Here is an 18818-nt window from a genome sequence, read left to right as displayed (position 1 = left end):
TTTTGCTGTAATTTAAAGTTGAGAAATGAATTTGAAAATAAAAACATACAACTCATTTAAACTTAAAAACAATGATATTAAGCGTATCACAAAAAATAATAAAGTAATTAAATTGATTAACACAGTATTTTTGCGTGGAACTCTTTATCGCGTAGGCGGCCTTCGGCCGCGCTTCAAAAAAATAACCCTCATCAGTCCAACTCCGGCTACGCAATCCACAGTATTTTTGCGTAGAACTCCTTTTCGCGTGGGCGGCCTTCGGCCGCACTTCAAAAAAATAACCCTCATCAGTCCAACTCCGGCTACGCAATCCACAGTATTTTTGCGTAGAACTTCTTTTCGCGTGGGCGGCCTTCGGCCGCGCTTCAAAAAAATAACCCTCATCAGTCCAACTCCGGCTACGCAATCCACAGTATTTTTGCGTAGAACTCCTTTTCGCGAGGGCGGCCTTCGGCCGCGCTTCAAAAAAATAACCCTCATCAGTCCAACTCCGGCTACGCAATCCACAGTATTTTTGCGTAGAACTCCCTTTCGCGTGGGCGGCCTTCGGCCGCGCTTCAAAAAAATAACCCTCATCAGTCCAACTCCGGCTACGCAATCCACAGTATTTTTGCGTAGAACTCCTTTTTGCGTGGGCGGCCTTCGGCCGCGCTTCAAAAAAATAACCCTCATCAGTCCAACTCCGGCTACGCAATCCACAGTATTTTTGCGTAAAACTCCTTTCTGTGTTAAAACCATTGAACCCAAAATTAAAACGTCATATGCGTGTATGTAATAAGGAGGCACAATAACCCCGACCCCCATGATTAAGACTAAACTTAAGAACTTATTTTTTGTTTTCATTTGCAGGCATCCGGCAACACCATACTGTTGGCATTCCAATCTTCTTCATATTCGCGCTTAAAATTGGAATGTGATTGCATAGGCAAATGTATTTGCATTTAATTTTAATAGATATAATTAAAATATTAGCATAAAAATCGGTAAAAACACGCGTGTGAGTGTATATTTGGTGATTTATAGTGAAATGTTAAAAAATATAGAGTGTAATGTGGCAAATTATACTGATGTTCCCAAGGGCATTTTGAATGTAAATAATTAAAAAATTATTATTTCCCGATTAATTTAAAGTTATAAAGAGTGTTCCTTAACACCTCACTAACATCTCCACCAAGTTTCATTAAAAAAAACATTATAGTTTGCCAGAAATTCCAAGATCGGCACTGTTCTAAACTCCAGCCAAGCATTGAATTCCATTGTCGGGAGAAGTAGAAACATATTATTAAATATTAAAAAAATGTATAAAATAAAAACGTTAGGATGATCTTTTTTATTTTGGTAAACGAGCTGGGTGGCAACTCGGTTTAGGTAGCACAGGTATAATTTCTTATGTTACACCGATTGCATTCTTAATTAGACCTCTTGCTATTGGATATTTTTACCCAGTGAAATATATACTTTTTTTAAAGATAATAGCATATTTGAAGGCGAAAAATTACGCCAGCACTGACAAATTATTTGTAAACAGACTTAAATTGAAATTGAATATTAAATCGTTATACCCATTGTTTAATTTAAATTTACTGTTAACTATGTAATCGACTATTTAATATTGTTAATGCTAAAGGCTGAATTAAATAACTTAAATGAAAGTGTGGCAAACACAATCACGCCGAGTAAATAATAATAAAAAAAATGACTATGCTGTTGCACATTCTTCCAGACAAGCGTGCGTTGAAAATTTAAAGAAATATGCATAGATTGAGACGCTCTACAAGAGAAAACAAACATTTGGGTACACATGTATATACACACAATGCACTGCACCACCACAGTAACAACAACAAGTGCGATATTTCATTACACCTCTTTTATGCACCACACCTCCCTCACATTTTTTATTCAGAAACACCCAAATCGCATCACTTTCCGTCAACAAAATTCAAATGATTTCTACTTCTTTTCGTATCAATCTAATTAACTTACCACTCAGTCAGTATTTAAACACTCCTTTTCACTCTTTTTAATTACTTTAACGCACTTTTTTCTCACAAAAAATAAATTTTTTAAGAGGAGAAAATTTTTGAGCACAAAATGAGTTCACAATCAAACGACACGAACGCTTTGCTGAAATGTTCGACATCATTCGTAAATGCGCTGAATATGCAGAGTTGTATTTGCGTAAATTAATAAAAAAAAAAGGTTATATCGACTTATCGACAACTTATCGAGAAATATAATTTTTCAACTAAATACCGAGCAAGGAATATAATTTTTGCTTTACCCCTTTGCCTTACGATTTAAATTCGAAGAAACATGCGTGCTCAGACTATTTAATTTTAATGCAACTCTGTGCGGGTGTTATCAGAAAATAAAACTAAAATATTATAACGGTTGTTTTTAAGTTTATTAAATTTACTATTACTGCTTTTGAAACATTTAAATATGCGGCGGGCATAGCCCATCAATGTCGAATTTGGCACAGAAAATGTTTGCGGGCGATACTCGTCATTTCCACTTAAGTGGTTAATGACGCGAACATCCTTTGTAATGCTATCTTCCCACGGCACGTGATTCGCTCTCTAAGAATTTCATGAATTACTCCTTCTCGTTCTTTGCTCTTATTATTACGATTTATTGGGTCTGAACATCGGTGATGGAGAAAAAAAGTAAGCTAAAACTAAGATTTTAAAAGCAAAGATTGGTTTAATTTATTTCTTCCATTTCACAAGAAAAGAAAACGCCAAAAAAAAAGAAAAATGATGCAAGCTGGCGAAAGAGCCTAATAGAAAAATGGGGCGAGAAGATGAATGAGTTTCATGGCTACCAGAAAAACAACCACAATCTCAAGGCACATTAAACAAGTAGCATCAGTGGGGTTGCAATTTAAGGTTTTTTTTTATTTGGTCTCCAAATTGTAAAATTTTAAGTGGCGCCGAACTATCAATCTTTGTTTCCAGATTTTGACATTTACCCGATTTACACGAGGAGACATCTGGAAGGGAAACATTTTGTTCGGGGGCGAAGGACGGTCGGGGAAGAGAGAAGGGATTTTGTCTCCCGTACTCGGCGACACGCTTTACTCTTCTTATTCGTATTTCTTATCTTAAAGCAATTTTTGACAGTTGCTTCATTCGTTTTCTTCTTTTGTGGAAGAAAGTTCTAAGTTATGTGTTGGTTTTCATACAAACGGAAGATAACAACGATGACAAACATCCGAACGGTGCTTGGGAAATGCACGATTATTTTTGCTAGTAAATTAGGTATAATTTAAAATAGTTATGGGACATGTTTATGTTGATTTCTAATTTTTTCCTGTATTTCTAGATACTCGAGTTAATTTTAAGTTAATTATTTACAATGAAGTATTTTTAATTTAATTTTTTTTATTCAAGTATAAGAAGTTATAAATATATTTCTATAAAAAAACAACAAATTATTGATTATTTAACCAGTTTGCATTTTTCATTCATATATTTAAGAAACTGTTGTCGAACGCTCTCTGCTTTACATGTAAGCGCGTGCTAGAATACATCCAAACCAGACGATGCTAAAGTATTAAATGTCAAAATGTCGCGAATGAAACATCAAAAGAGAATTTCCAGTGTCTCCCTTCCAGATGTCTCCTCGTGTAAATCGGATCATTCTAGGGACCAAAAATGCATTTCGCTAGCTCTTATAAAAAAGTATTCTATCTTTCATCGCGAAATTTGATGAGAGGAATTTAGCAAAAAGATTTACAGCCATTAAAATTGACTTAGCTTTTTATTCATTATAAATGCCGTACGTGGGGATATTAGCCACAGCATTTTTCGATTTTATGAACCGCTAAAAACTTTTCAGAATTGACTTAATATTAATTTCGAAATTTCTCTGATAATTCTCATGCAACGACTTATTTAACTTATTTCAATAAATTGGCGATGAAAATTATTGAAGACAACGATTTCTTCATAGTTCCGCTAAAAACTTTTCAGAATTGACTTAATATTTACTTCGAAATTTCTCTGATAATTCTCATGCAACGACTTATTTAACTTATTTCAATAAATTGCCGATGAAAGTTATTGAAGACAACGAAAGTTCGAGATTATCAAATAATCGTTGATTATAAGGATACTTTTTTCCATACAACCCTGTATTTTCTGTGATATCGATAATTATTATTACGAATGTAAAAAGCAACATCAAAGTTAGGACTAAATAAAATGAGCGTCGGCAAATAAAAGAGGTTTGTAGACATAATTACAATAAATTTACAAAAAGCGTGTGGCCATAGACGCTTTCGCATGCTATTGCTTGTTAAAAAAATGTAGTATCGAATTTCACATGCTTATTGTTGACATAAAATTTTCCAACGGATTCCCCCTAACTGTCTATTACTAGCAGCAATTTGCGCAATTATATTAACTTTTGCTTCTCTTTGACTTTTATTCACTTCATTAATAATTACACACTAAAATATTTTACCAAACCAATTTTTTGTATTGGCAGCTGATTGCCAATTTAGCAGATAATCTGTCATATGTGAACTGGTAGATTATTTTTGTGAATTTATTACTAATCACTGCTTGTGTGATCGCATGTTTTTTTGAATGACGAATTTTGTAATTCGAAGAATTATTGGGAAGGGAGTTGCGAATGACAGTGAATTACGTGGCATGAAAACATACTATTAGGTACACGGCGAATCCGCATAAGGGAAATTCGGTATAGCAGCTGATTTGCTTTTTTTGTTACGGTTTCCCGATTGGAATGTCAAAGGGTCTTGCTTATTTTTTGTTTTGTTTTTGCTAAAAGAAAATACATTGTGGGAACACAGGTGAAAGTGTCGTACGGGAACACACCTATACCTATCCTTTTGGCCACACTGAATTCATTATTCATTTTTATTCATTATTCAATTTAATTTTAACGTCGTTATGCGTTCTAAGAAAGAGATCATTCGAGAAGCGTTCTTGCAAACGAAAAGACATATAAAAATTAGAGTTCCTTTATAAGTTATTAGTTTTATTTTAACTGCCTTGAATTAAACATCACAAATAAAGAGTGTTAATATAAAATAAAAAGCATATGTGGGGGTTTTAGTCCCCCACAACATGTAAACATTGTTGCTCTAGCTCAGCTTGGTTAGATATTTGACCAAGCTCTTCCTAAAATTTGTTGTGTGCGTCTTGATATTGTTGCACAAACAGATAGGAGCTTAGTAATTTCGTACCGAAGTAAGGGCGCCAAATAAAAAACACATGTGAATACCCAACAAAAAGATTGATACTTTGAAAAATAAAATGTTGATTTTCTACTGAGTGAGGATTACAATAATTATTGCATCTACTATACATTAGTATTAAACTGTCGAAATATTAGGCAACTTCAATAATAAAGGCGCTCATTTTTATCAAAGTGGTTACTCCAATTTTTACAGAGTTCAAATAGTATCAGGATCAACTAAGGCTTCCATAGGTTTATACTACCTTTGAAAAGTAAACTGCAGCCGTTAAAACGTTGCAGGAATAATACTATAATTTCGTCTCTCATTAAATACTTATTCGAGAAATAATTTTATTAATTCTATTAAAACAATTCTGTCATAATTATGCTCTACTACGCGATTCTCGCAGAAAATCATGTACAGGTAGCTTCTGTAATTCACCTCCGAGTGAATTCCAATGGAATCGGAAGAAAATTTCAATAAAATTTACTCGGAAGTGAATGATGGAACCTGTCCGATTATGATTCTTGGTATAGTCTCTCGAGTTTATGCTGTTCGGTTTAGTTGTTTCACAAATAGTACTGCTAAAACTAAGAAGCCCACACAACCCATCAATAGCGCTGCAACTATACTCAAAAGTATGCCTGAAAATGATTATTCATATATTAAAAAACACCATAATATAGACATATAATTAAGTGCACATATTTACCTTCCAAAACAAGAAACCCGGTAAGGGTCATGAGTAGAGTTGAAAGCCCAATACCTAACATAATCAAGAATGGAAGTAGGAAAACTAAAAGTGCAGCTGCAATACAAATAGCTTTATGCGGATTTCTGACACACCATTGTACCATCTTATCCAACAGCTGGTAGCCTCCCAGATCAACCATTACAAAAGAAGCTGCAATCTTGAATTGTATCCCTGAAATTTTATGTATTATGTACAAAATATAAATAAAAAATTCAAAAGCCGGACATACATAGTTTCCAAACAGCATCCACAAGCATTTTGAGCAATAATTCAGGAGTATCTTCCACATTCTCCCCTTCACCAGCGCCTTGAGGAGGAGGCGTCAGCATTTGCACTTCACTCTTAGCTTCATTCTGATGAAATTTCATGTTGATTTTTATTTTATTTTATGTAACTTGGGAAAAATATCAATTCAATGAAGTAAAGGCATCCGTTTATTTAAAGTGTTTCAACTTACGAGTGTATACATATGTGCATGGATGTTCTTTAAAGGTTACGAAATATTAAACAAACAGAAGAGCATAATTTATTTCCAATATTTACCGTTTATAAATTTTGTTTGTTTGCTTTTGAACAATTTTATGGACGATATCGTTTAAAATATTTAGCATAGTTAAAAAACAAATGCAAGAGCTACTGTGCGCAAATCAATAACAAAACAAATTCAACAGGGTTGCTTAAATGCAGAAGCAGGTTGTTAAAAATGTCCCTTACTCCACGAACACATAGGCAATCGTTTATTTTCGTGTAGCTGTCATCCGAAGAAAACAAATTTTTTGGGGGTTTTACAAGAAAACTTTGTTGAATTACAAGGAAAATAAAAAATAAATAATTGGCGCGCACACTTCTGTGAGATGTTTGGTCGAGCTCCTCCTCCTATTTGCGGCGCGCGTCTTCATGTTGTTCCACAAATGGAGGAATCTACAGTTTTAAGCCGACTCCGAACGGAAGATATTTCTTTTTTGTGAGGAGCTTTTTCATGGCAGAAATACACTCTGAGGATTACCATCGCTTGCCGAGGGGCGACCGCTATTAGAAAAAACTTTTACTAGCATTTTGCTGTTTCATGCACGAAGATTCAAACCTACACACTACCGCTTGGTAGTCACGCACCATCTCATTCGGCTAAGGCGGCAAGTAATATTAATTGAAGATGAAATATTAATAGAAAGGAAGGGCCTGTAAATAATAAACATTTTCAAGAAAAACGTATTTCATCTGAAAGTCGACTTAATATAGTTTTTCAAGAGTTCCGAATTCCGGGCAAAATAAATGTACGGGCGAAATGGAAACCGCTTACGTAAAAGTTACTTTATTTTTCGCGATTTTGACAAGTCTGACGTCAGATCCCTTCGCAATACAAAACAAACAAAAGTAGGAGAAATTTTGATTTATGAGATTTAAAGTAATGAATCTAATGAAAACGAAGTGCCGCGTGTGAAATTGTTGAAGCACAAATTAATATAAGGCCTCCAAAAGCAGTTTGTTTGCGTTTTTATGGGGAAGACGCCGGGGCAAGAAAGTGTGTGTATGGGCGTATAATTTCTTGTGCTTATTGGGGGCAGCAGCCATTGGTCGGGAAAAACCCGAGTCATTCCGGTAACGTAGAACCGGCTGCCATGGGAATGTCTTGTCTTTGGTTGTTTCCATTCAAGGCGAATTTATTATAGGTGACAGCAACCACATATAAGTAAAACCCTACATGTATTTGTTGTTGCCTTTGGTACAAGCATCAAGTCAAAATACAATACAATACGAATGTAATCATACCAATACATACAACGTAAGCCATATCAAGGGCGAAAAATTCAGCTGGGTGAATGCTGTCACCTATAATAAACCCACCTTGTTTCCATTGCTTTCGCCTACTCTTCTTCTTCACAAACAAGTAATTCCACTTCCGTTTGTTTGTTTATTGATGGGCTCTGACGACACGACGAATTCGGAGGGCGCAATCTTGTATTCTTTGGCCACCGTAGCCGAATAGGTTGGTGCGTGATTGCCATTGGGAATTCAGAGAAAACGTAGGTTCGAATCTCGGTAAAACACCAAAATAAAGATAAACATTTTTCTAATAGCGGTCGCCCCTCGACAGGCAATGGCAAACCTCCTCATAAAAATATCTGCCGTTCGGAGTCGGCTTGAAACTGTGGTCAAGATGCACGCCACAAATAGGAGCAGCTCGGTCAAACATAAAAAAAGGGTGTACGCGCCAATCATATATATTCTTGTAGCCTATCATTACTGATTTTGTAAGGTATTACAAACGTTTAGAAAACATGTTTAATAATCGAATTTTAATAAACTACAAAGCCTTTGTAAAAGGGCATTTTTTGAAACATTTTTTAAGAAAAATTTTCATATAATTCATAATAATTTATAAACAATACTATAGATTAAAAGGCTGATGTAATGACTACTTTTTGAGTAATAATTTTAAATATTACGTCTACACACTTAGACATAATAAGTAATAATTTCGTGCCCAAAATGAAAAGCTCACCTTAAATTATTAATAATAAAGTGTAAGAATTTAAGCAAGGCGAATCTATTGCAGGTGGTATCGGCAAATCTGGTTTTTTTTCTTTCGCCGTGTCCATGTGGCTGTCAACCCAGAATAAATCAAGGTGAAACCTTTTTTTGTTTTCTACTTTTCCAATACTTTGCCGTGACAATCAGACGTACAAAACATTGTTGTTGATATAGTGCTACCACCTTTAATGAATGCGCCTTAGTATTTAAGCGTATTCACCCGCCGTAATAAAAACACTTCAAGTTTTCAAGCTGAATTAACAATTATTTATAAAGTAAATATTTCCTTCAAATATGGATGCATGCAATAAATAAAGCCATTTACATATACTGTCATTAAAACCGACTACTTCCCTTACACATTCTAATTTTTTATATTTTGTTTGTAGATCGTAGCCCAACCCAAATACGGTAAAATATATATCCTAATAGGAGCATCACGATGGCTACTTTCAACGCCAAAGCAAGTCAAGACCGATGCAAGTCAGTAAGCGGCACGTACATGACACCCATCAGTCTAGTTTCCTTTACTTTCCCTTCACTATCTTTGTCATATTGTGTCATGTATTGCTCGCCCCCTTCCGGACCAACAGGAACAATTAACCGTCCTCCATTTGCCAACTGCTCTAAAAGAGCTTTGGGTGTTATAGCTGCAGCAGCGCCCACATGAATAGCATCATACGGAGCATGCTCTGGGACACCCTTTCGCCCATCGCCCTCTGCGTGTTATAATGAAAAAAGGAAGTTATTGAATAGAAGAAATTAGTACCATGTTTCTTAATCGCACCAACAATAATTAGCTTCCCCGAATCTAGCATCTTTGGGTCATCAGAATTAAGATTTTGAAAACTTTGTGCAACAAGTTCTGGCTGATGCTCAATACCAATAACTCGTGTATTAACGTCGTCTCCTTTTTCTTCGATATATCGCAAAAAGCAAGCTGTTAAATAACCAGAGCCACTACCAACATCAAGGACATGAGCACCAGGACGTAATTGATCGCGCAGATATTCCAGGGCGAAAGCATGCTGTCAAGATGTATATGCACAATTAAGAAACTCATAAATCATGAAATGGAATAGTAACACTCACCATATGTGGAGCAGATATTGTGACGCCATAACCGATTGTCTGTGGTGCGTCCATGTAAGGATTTCGAGGAGAGTAATGCCTTCGATCCGTCTTGGTCATTGCTTGAGCCACACTATCAGAAGCTATAATTCCGTAATCTGCAACAAGCACAAATATATTCTGTAACTGTTTTCACAATCACATTCCTTCGAATCGGAAAATAAATTCGATCAACTACCTCTCATCTTCCTTATTAGGTCCGCATTGTCAGCACCAACTGAGCGCCACGCCATTCTGCGAATTGTATGGCGGTGTTTTTCAATAAGTTTTCTAAACACTTTAAAATTTTGTCCGTTTCAAAAGAAAAAGAAAAAGTATGAAAATTTTCCTGCTTATTTACAAGAAACCTTAAGATGGAAATAGCGATTTCTCGATACCAATACTTGCGAGTAAATACTCGATACTTTTGGGCTTGTTCGAGGCGCGTAATAAAGCTGCAATTTTGCAGCACATATAAATGTTAGTAACCCTGTTACTAATGTTTCAGAGAACGTAAAATCATATAAATAAATGTTTCTATTGTGCTGCACTTATTTTGCGTATGGAGGTGATGTAAATAAAAATAATGGAATTCTCTGTAATTCGTTCGAGTTGCAATCACAACCTCTGTGTTGTACGATTTTTTAAAGAATCACGTTCGATGTGAAATTCTGGCAACTTTGATAAAATTATAGCTTAATTCGTTTTTATCCGTAAGTCTTTTAAATTGGCATCATAAAAATTTTATTGGCACGATTGCCTGATTATTTTCTTAATCATTTTAATAGGAAATTTCTATCAGCATCGAAATAATCAAAAAAAAAATATTTAATCAGAACTCCAATATTTTTATTTACATATTCACATTTATAAAAAATAAGTGCTGAACATCAGAAAAGTAGAAGGATGATATCCAATTACAAGACAGTTACAAGGTTTGGTCATCCGAAGTAAAATTATGAAAGTAACTTTGGCTGGCACTTCATAGAGGATGTGGCAGCAGAATTGTTCCCACTAATCTTCTTCTTCTTCTTACGCTTCCAATCAATCGCGTTGTTCAGACGGCAACGAAATAACTTTGAATTTTTTTATATCACTAACACAATTTCAGTTTCGTCGTAAACAAGCCGCTGTCACATCCTCTGCTACGGCAGCAAACCAGCTGATTTCTTCAAAAACGCTGAGGGTCGGTTAACGGTCTAATGTTGGCCACATCCCTTGAACTCTCTCCACCATGAGAAAAGTATCAGCTTAGCGTAAGCCACAGGGTTACAAACGTTTATAAGTGCTGCATTACTGCCGGTTTTATTACGTGGTTTAAACAAGTCCAACTTCGTTAGAGAGAGAGTTAATAGAGAAAATGTCCCCACTTAAATAAAACTATAATTTAATATATGTATATAAGTTTTATTAACTGCTTTCGATTAGCCAACAATTTCAGTTTCGTCGTAAACAAGCCGCTGTCACATCCTCTGCTACGGCAGCAAACCAGCTGATTTCTTCAAAAACGCTGAGGGTCGGTTAACGGTCTAATGTTGGCCACATCCCTTGAACTCTCCACCATGAGAAAAGTATCAGCTTAGCGTAAGCCACAGGGTTACAAACGTTTATAAGTGCTGCATTACTGCCGGTTTTATTACGTGGCTTAAACAAGTCCAACTTCGTTAGAGAGAGAGTTAATAGAGAAAATGTCCCCACTTAAATAAAACTATAATTTAATATATGTATATAAGTTTTATTAACTGCTTTCGATTAGCCAACTCTCTTCTCCCAATGAATACCCAGTATGGATACGTACATAGACATATATTCAAGGAGAATACATACAAGATGTTGGCAGTAGAACAAAAGCAAAATTTATAAGTAATTTTTTTTTTTTGCCACTTTTTGGTTTTGGATGTGAAAATTTCCATCATATTGTAAACAAATACAGAAAACAAGAAAAACATACCACTTTGCCATTCAAACAATTAAATTTCAAGAAAAAACAGCTGTTCGCTGGGTGAATAATATGTATATAAACTTCTCGGTATCATCTTCATTCATACTTTCAGAACCTAAAAATTTTAACCCATTCACACGACATGAAATAGACAGCGGAGAAGCTGTATTTTGATTGGATGAAGAATCCTAATTTTGTTTTGAAGCCCATTTCATCCTCAAGAGCGCCCAGTGAGTTTTTTTTTTAACAAAATCTAATGTGATCCACCTTTTCTGTGAAAAACTACTTTCAGAATAGAAGAGTTTAAATTTACTCACACGACATGGCTAGCCAGTGGATTAGTTTTATTTTGAATCGCTGTACAACTTATACATAGCTTTAAAGCTTATGCCATCTTCATTGGTTCTAGAATGCATAAATCATACCCAGTTGTTATGCACAGTAGGCTATAGAAACATTATTAATAACAGACTCCTATGTGGTAGTACGAACTACTATCCAATATAGTTTCTGGAGATATTTTTCTTGAGTACACCTACAATCATATCATCCGAAGCTTGTTGATTGTTCATTTTTTTGATTATCATATAATTTTTGTTATTTTAGATATAATTTTTGTTTAATTAGAATATAATTTTTTTATATTCCTTGAAATTAACTTCTAATAGAACGGGATAATACTGGTTCATAAATTTACCATAGTTAATTAACATTCATAAGTTTTAACTGAAGTCGGTATCGATACCGTGATATATATTTTCGGTACACGTAATAAGGCATTTAACAACTACACAAAATCAATTGTCAATCACTATAATCAACTGTAATTCAGCCATTTCTTTTTGTTCTTTTTTTTCTGCACAATATTTTTTTTGGTCTCTTTCGAGGTATTCTTATCAAAAGAATAGGAGCATTTCTATACGAATTTTATTTTTACGAGTGTGTTCTTTCTTTTAACATCTAAGTTTTTTATTTTTCTAATTTTTGTCTTGTTTCAGTTTCTATAAAGCCGGCAGGCGAAATTTGACGTGGTTGAAAATTTTTAGAGACATACATAGATATTTCAAGAGAAAAATATGGAAGGAAAAGTTACCGTCCTTACTCCGAATAATAGGAGGCAAAATGTTAAGGTTACACCTAATACGACTATACTACAGGTAATTTGCTTGCTCTACCAATAAAATACTTTGTCATTCAACCTGAAATGTTGCTAGATTTTAGAAGAGGTTTGCCAGAAACACGATTTAGACAGCAATGAATACTGTCTAAAGCATCACAACAAAGAAGTCGGCCTCACTCAAATGTTTCGCTTTAGCGGGCTTCCTAACAATTGCTTATTGGAAATGTCACATACCGAACGCAGACGGACCGAGTCAAACGTTAGCATTTGTGTGCAACTGGAAGATGGATCGCGTGCTCAAGGCCAGTTTAAGCCCAACAATAGCCTTTGGCATGTGATAGAACAGCTCGGTGCTGAAGCAATAGAGAGTTATACAAGCCCCGTAGCGATTTATATGCGGCAAGATATTATCGGTAAAGAGCGTATGCAGGAGACGACGCTTAAGTCATTAGGCATTATCGAAGGCCGGGCGATGATTCGAGTCATAAATAAAACAGCGGAAGATTTGAAGTCGTAAGTGTAAAAATCCATTTAACTTGTATGTTTAATTATGGACATTTTCAAATTTTAAGGCAAGCTAATGTTTACATACCACCAACAGTCAAAGTTGATGCAAATAAAGCAGCAACCACGGTGGCTCCACAAAATAGTACAGTCAAACAAAGCGGAGGTGGAGGTGGGGGATTTGCAATAACGAAAGATTTAGTACAGTCACTTAAGAAATCAAATAGCGAGATTAATGAGAAAAGTGATATTAAGGAGGAGATCACACCCGTCGATGCGGTTTCCATGGACAATGAAACTCAAAAACCCAAGTACGATTGGGGTTCGGGCACCGGTTATTCTATACAAGATTCGTTCCATGCGCAGAATACTGCCAAAAATCTCAGTGATGTAGCAGACCAAGAACAAGACGAAATGGATATAGAGCCGGAAGTGCACATTGTAAGTGAGACCACTTCAAAGTGTGTTCTCATTTGATGAATAAGAAAAGTGATTTATTCAAATAATAATTTTAGATTGGCGAACGAAATGCTGTGCTATATTCTCTGGATGATACACAAACTCAGGCTGAAGAGTTACCTGATTCATTCTTCGATTTAACAGTTGAAGACCTTAGATTGGTATTACGCGATTTAAAAAAGGTGTCAAAAGGTGATGAAAACTCACCGCTACTCACAGAACAATTGCGTAAACTGGAAGAGCAAAAAACTATGTTGAACAAAATTGGGCAATATAAGAATTGCGTGTTACGAATTCAATTTCCAGATCGATTTGTACTTCAAGGTATTTTTAAGCCCATCGATAAAATATCCGATGTTGTGGATTTTGTGCGGAAGTTCTTGCACGATGAAAAAGCAAATTTCTATTTGTGTAAGTGTTGCAACTTTTTATATTCATATGATTTATACAAGGTGAAGAATAAACCAGAATATACAAGGCTGGCGTCATAAAAATGTTTTTGATGGCGCCATCTTTTTAATGAGTTAGTGCGTTGGAAGTTACATCCCCAGCTGATTTCCAGTGAAAGCTTTGTGAAATTTGGTTCAGTGGAAGCGAAGTTATTGCGTCTAAAGAGTCAATATTTTTGTGTCATCAGTACAAAAATGAGTTTCGAACAAAGAGCTAATATCAATATTTGTTTTAAAATCGGTAAAACGTTTACCGAAACATTTGAATTTATAAAAAAAATTATGGCGATGATTGTCTAACTTGTGCCAGAGTTCATGAGTGGTTTACACGTTTCAGAGATTGTTGTGAGGACATAAATGACAATGAACATACGGGTCGCCCAAAATCAGTAATCACCGAAAACTCCATCGAAATTGTTCGTAAATTTATCAAAAATGAACCGAAATCAGCGTTAAAATTCATGGAATCGGAGTTGAATGTTTCCAAAACATCGATTTATCGCATTTTAACTGATCATTTGGTCTTACTTAATGTCTGTGCACGTTTCATTTCGCACAAGTTAACTGAGAACCAAAAATTGCTTAGAACTCAACATTCGGAAGACTCCAATACAGAGGCAAGAACTTCCTTTACAACATTGTAACTGGTGATGAAACGTGGTGTTTGCAACCTAACCCTGAAACTAAGCGTCAAAGTGCCAAATGGAAGACCCCAGATGAGCCACCACCCAAAAAATCGCGTTTGGAGAAGTCAAAAATCAAGTCGATGCTCATTTGTTTTTATGATTCCAAAGAAATTGTCCACAAGGAGTTCGTGCGAACGGGGCAAACCGTCAATGCAATTATTTTATGTCTATCTTGGCGTTTTGAAGCGTTTGTTGTCCATCGAATTCGCCCTGAATACCGCGAAGGAGGAAGCTGGCGCTTATTGCATGATAATGCACCATCTCATCGATCCACTCTTGTGGCTGATTTATGACTAGAAATCGCATTTTAACCCTCAATCACTCACCGTATTCGCCTGATATGACTCCCTGTGACTTCTACCTATTCGGAAAATTTCATTTGGCCAAGCCAACCAAAAGGCTTGTACCGACATCCGGACATTTCGGCCAATGATCTGAAACATTCGAAAAGCTTTTAGATCGCGCAAAGCAGTGCATCGAGGCCAGAGGGAACTATTTTGAATAGCTAAATTCGAAGTTATCAGAGCAAAGCTCCTGTCGTTTCTAGTTCAGCTCAGCCTTGTTTATTTTGGACTTCACTTTGTATATCTACAATATTCCCTTTATTTTAAATATTTCTATAGCAAAAAGTACCTAATTTCTCTATTAGTTTCTTTTCTTTTGTGAAATATTTTCTTAAGTAGTTCATAAAGGTCCGCCAAAGTACGTATTTTTTCGGTTATAGAACGCATAATAAACATTTTGTTTTTCTCAGTTACTATACCTCCGAAATACATTTTGCCTTTGGATCAATCGCTGTTGGAATTGAATTTTGTGCCTACTGCAGTGCTGCACTTCGTCTTCCAAGATAAGGAGGAAAATGCTAATGTGGCGAATAAATCGGTTGAACCGATCTATTTGAAGTCAGAGCTGAAGGATAAGCTCACAACTGTAGAAGGCGCATTTTATGCAGCAAATAAAATGCGGTGAGTGTTATTAAGCTAAATAAATTTGGGAAATACTGGGGTACGGTACACTAGACAGGGCTAGTAGTGCAAATAATCTTAGTTGATGTTGAAAGTTTCACGTTTTAAGGGGTTAGGGGTAGTCAGAGGCCCGAAAAAATTATGATTTTCAATAATTTTTTTTTCCTAGTTAATTGCTTTATTTTACAGGAAAAAAAAAATAGCATTAATACATCCTGTTTCGGCTTGACTTAAGCAAAATTTCAAAAAAAAAAAAAAAATTAATAATAGTAAAAGTTATCGCTGTTTGTGTGGAGCCCGTTTCTCCAGTAGTCCCTTGCGGTGATCATCACAAGTCCTTGGAGATTCATCTAAAATCAATCGGACAAGAGAAATTAGTTTTATTAATAGATAATCTTGTGCCTGATCAGTATTAACCATATGGCAGCCTCAGGAAATATATTTCAGATTTGCGAGAAAAAAGCCGACAATTAATTGTTTAAAAGATCGAAATTTTTCAAAAACGAGAATTCTTCGATCAGGCACGAGTTTTTTTATGTTTTTCAAAAGCAGTATAAATTTTATTGAAATCTACCAAGCGGTTTTTAAGTTACAGTGCTCACCAGTTCAAAACACATAGTTTTCAGAAAAACGCATTTAAAGTTTCGCTACTTACTCTCGCACGCTCCGGAGCGCCCAAACGCGCTTTGTTAATTGTTGAATAACTCTAAAAATATTTGTCGGATTCACTTCAAATTTTCACACAATATTTTTAAGATATAGGGTTATCTAATAAGAGGTGTCATTTTGATATTCAAAGAAAACTGCTATTTTTTAATATATATGATCGAATGTTTATTTCATTATAAAGAGGAAGGTACCTTCTGCTCAAATATAAACGAGACGTTATCAATAAAACGGTCCGCAGATGACATATGGCAAAAATCAATTTTTTGTTTTTTGGGAGGACTGTTATAAGCTTACATGGCAAATTTCAGCGTGATATGTCACATAGTTTGTTTTCTGTGCTACTGTAAACAAGTCAAGTTCGAGGGTATTCTTCGAATTCTCTTTTATGACTTCAATTGTCTCAAAATGCGGCAACTTGAGCTTGGGAAACAGGAAAAAGTCACATGGAGCCATATCAGGCGATATGGCGCTTGCGGAACGATATTTACATTATTATTTTTTTTTTTGGCGTTGTTCTCTTTCGGTCACACGGCGATTTTCAAGCACAATTTCCTTTACTTTTCCGATGTTTTCGTCGTTTACTGATGTTGCTGGACGACGTTCATGAGGCAAGTTTTCAACCGATGTACGGCCCTCTTTGAACGATTTGTACCACTGGAAAACATGTGCACTCGATAGAGCAGAGTCCCCATAGGTTGTCTGCAACATTTTTAAGGCGTCTGAAGCCTAAATTTTGTTGGAATAACAAAATTTCAAACAAATTCTTTGTTCAACTTGAATTTCCATCGTTAAATTCGAAGAACACACTCGAGTTTGACTTGTTTACAGTAGCACAGAAAAGAAACTATGTGACATATCACGCTGAAATTTGCCATGTAAGCTTATAACAGTCCTACCAAAAAAACAAAAAATTTATTTTTGCCATATGTCATCCGCGGACCCTTTTATTGATAACGTCTCGTTCATATTTGAGCAGAAGGTATGCCGTTAATAGTGGAAAATAACATCAGGAAAATGCACACCACGACCACGCTTGAAATTTTCCATAACCGAATTGCAAAGTGGCTATCCTATGCCCTCGATAGCCTCACGAATTCCATCTTTGAGGCCTTAAATCGACCCTGGGCTGTTGGTGTAGACCTTCTCTTTAACGTGGCCTCAAAGAGAAAAGTCACAAGGTGTTAAATAACAAGATGTCGCTGACCAATTGTGATCACCTCTTCGAGAGATAACACGGTCCGGAAACTTTTCCCGTAAAAGATCAATGGTTTCGTTGCTTGTGTGGCACGTAGCGCCATCTTGTTGAAAATAAACGTTGTCCAGATCAATACCATCCAATACCGGCCATAAAAAATCGTTAACAATCTCTCGATAGCGCAATCCATTCACCTGTAACACCTGTTATTGTAAAACCCTTTATTATACTTTAAGAACATGCAAACTAACATATAGACTTTATGATTGCCAAGTCTAGATCTATGCTTGGCTTTGTAATAAGGAATTCAAGGGAGTTCCAGGATATTTCTACGCAGAAGAATTTATATTTTTCTGTTGTGATATCAAACCTCGAATATTGCAGCTTCATTTGGTATCCTTTCTATATGGGTTCATCTTTAAGATTCATCTTTAAGGTTCAAAAACGTTTCACTAGATTTGCTATTCATTCACTTCGTTGGCCTTGCAGTTTGCCTGCATAAAAAAGTAGATGTCTTTTGTTAGCATTGCCAACTTTAGAAATGCGGAGAAAAACTTCATCGGTAATGTTTATAAGGGACATAGTTACTAATCATATCAAGAGTCACTTCTTGCTGGAGCTAATACTCTTTAATTCTCCCACTCGTAACCTAAGACTCAGCAATATGTTCCATTTACCTTATCAAAAGACCAATTTTAGTCGAAATGAATCGCTTGCACGTTGTATAAGACAGTCTAACCAATTATGCAAACATTTGGATATATTCTCTAACTCACGAGAGACTTTCAAATCAAAACTTAATCTGGAGATACACTTCTTGAACTGTGACTAATGTATATCCCAGTATTGCTTACCATCTATTATATTTAAGCTTTAGTATTAGTAATCTATTTAAGTTATACTTTAATTGATGAAATGAATAAATAAATATTATTATATTAAAAAAAATTCCAATTTTTTGAAAATTCTGACTACCCCGATTGAATTGTTTTTATGCTTTATTTTTAGTATCTCGAATGCTAGAGTCTCAAAATCAAGTGCAAATGACGGTAGCGATTCCTTACTGCGTGAGCAAAACGAGCAAAGAAGTGCCGACACATCGATGGGTGCCATACCGAAAAAACAGAAAAATAGTAATCTTAACAGTATGATTTGATAAATACAAAAAAAAAAAACAATAATAATAATAAAAAAAAAAAACAAGTGGAATTTTGTATATTG

The 18818-nt window shown here is 35.5% G+C and overlaps 4 protein-coding genes across 10 annotated transcripts in view; 1 reads left to right on the top strand and 3 right to left on the bottom strand.

Moving 5' to 3' along the window:
- LOC128857260 (armadillo segment polarity protein) overlaps positions 1–2133 on the bottom strand; it is a 46867-nt gene extending 44734 nt beyond the window's left edge. For all 5 annotated transcript variants that reach the window (XR_008453908.1, XR_008453909.1, XR_008453910.1 and 2 more), the window contains exon 1: positions 1987–2133. The gene's annotated coding sequence lies outside the window, so the exon portion shown is untranslated. The remainder of the gene's footprint in view (positions 1–1986) is intronic.
- A 3392-nt stretch (positions 2134–5525) lies between these two features.
- Positions 5526–6629, bottom strand: LOC128856324 (uncharacterized). Of its 2 annotated transcripts, XM_054091620.1 has the most exons (5): positions 6510–6629; positions 6424–6450; positions 6196–6360; positions 5925–6137; positions 5526–5856 (listed from the first exon to the last, which is right to left on the bottom strand). In XM_054091620.1, the coding sequence occupies exons 3-5, from the start codon at positions 6332–6334 to the stop codon at positions 5759–5761; spliced, it is 450 nt and encodes a 149-aa protein (XP_053947595.1). In that variant the 5' UTR covers positions 6335–6360; positions 6424–6450; positions 6510–6629; the 3' UTR covers positions 5526–5758. The 2 variants fall into 2 exon arrangements, with proteins under 2 accessions (XP_053947595.1, XP_053947597.1); XM_054091622.1 differs by lacking the exon at positions 6424–6450.
- A 2113-nt stretch (positions 6630–8742) lies between these two features.
- On the bottom strand, positions 8743–10010 carry LOC128856323 (protein-L-isoaspartate(D-aspartate) O-methyltransferase). The gene is made up of 4 exons (XM_054091619.1): positions 9808–10010; positions 9591–9727; positions 9286–9526; positions 8743–9217 (listed from the first exon to the last, which is right to left on the bottom strand). The coding sequence occupies exons 1-4, from the start codon at positions 9860–9862 to the stop codon at positions 8967–8969; spliced, it is 684 nt and encodes a 227-aa protein (XP_053947594.1). The 5' UTR covers positions 9863–10010; the 3' UTR covers positions 8743–8966.
- Positions 10011–12371: 2361 nt separating this feature from the next.
- Positions 12372–18778, top strand: LOC128857259 (tether containing UBX domain for GLUT4). 2 transcript variants are annotated; one of them, XM_054092932.1, is made up of 7 exons: positions 12372–12437; positions 12549–12707; positions 12765–13183; positions 13243–13615; positions 13690–14044; positions 15523–15733; positions 18606–18778. In XM_054092932.1, exons 2-7 carry the CDS (start codon positions 12627–12629, stop codon positions 18751–18753), a joined length of 1587 nt encoding a protein of 528 aa, XP_053948907.1. In that variant the 5' UTR covers positions 12372–12437; positions 12549–12626; the 3' UTR covers positions 18754–18778. The 2 variants fall into 2 exon arrangements, with proteins under 2 accessions (XP_053948907.1, XP_053948906.1); XM_054092931.1 differs by having other exon boundaries at positions 12384–12489.
- The last annotated feature ends 40 nt before the right edge of the window (positions 18779–18818 follow it).

The sequence above is a fragment of the Anastrepha ludens genome, chromosome 3, assembly GCF_028408465.1.
Source record: "Anastrepha ludens isolate Willacy chromosome 3, idAnaLude1.1, whole genome shotgun sequence".
Taxonomy (NCBI): Eukaryota; Metazoa; Arthropoda; class Insecta; order Diptera; family Tephritidae; genus Anastrepha; species Anastrepha ludens.
This window is presented reverse-complemented; position numbering and strand designations above follow the sequence as displayed.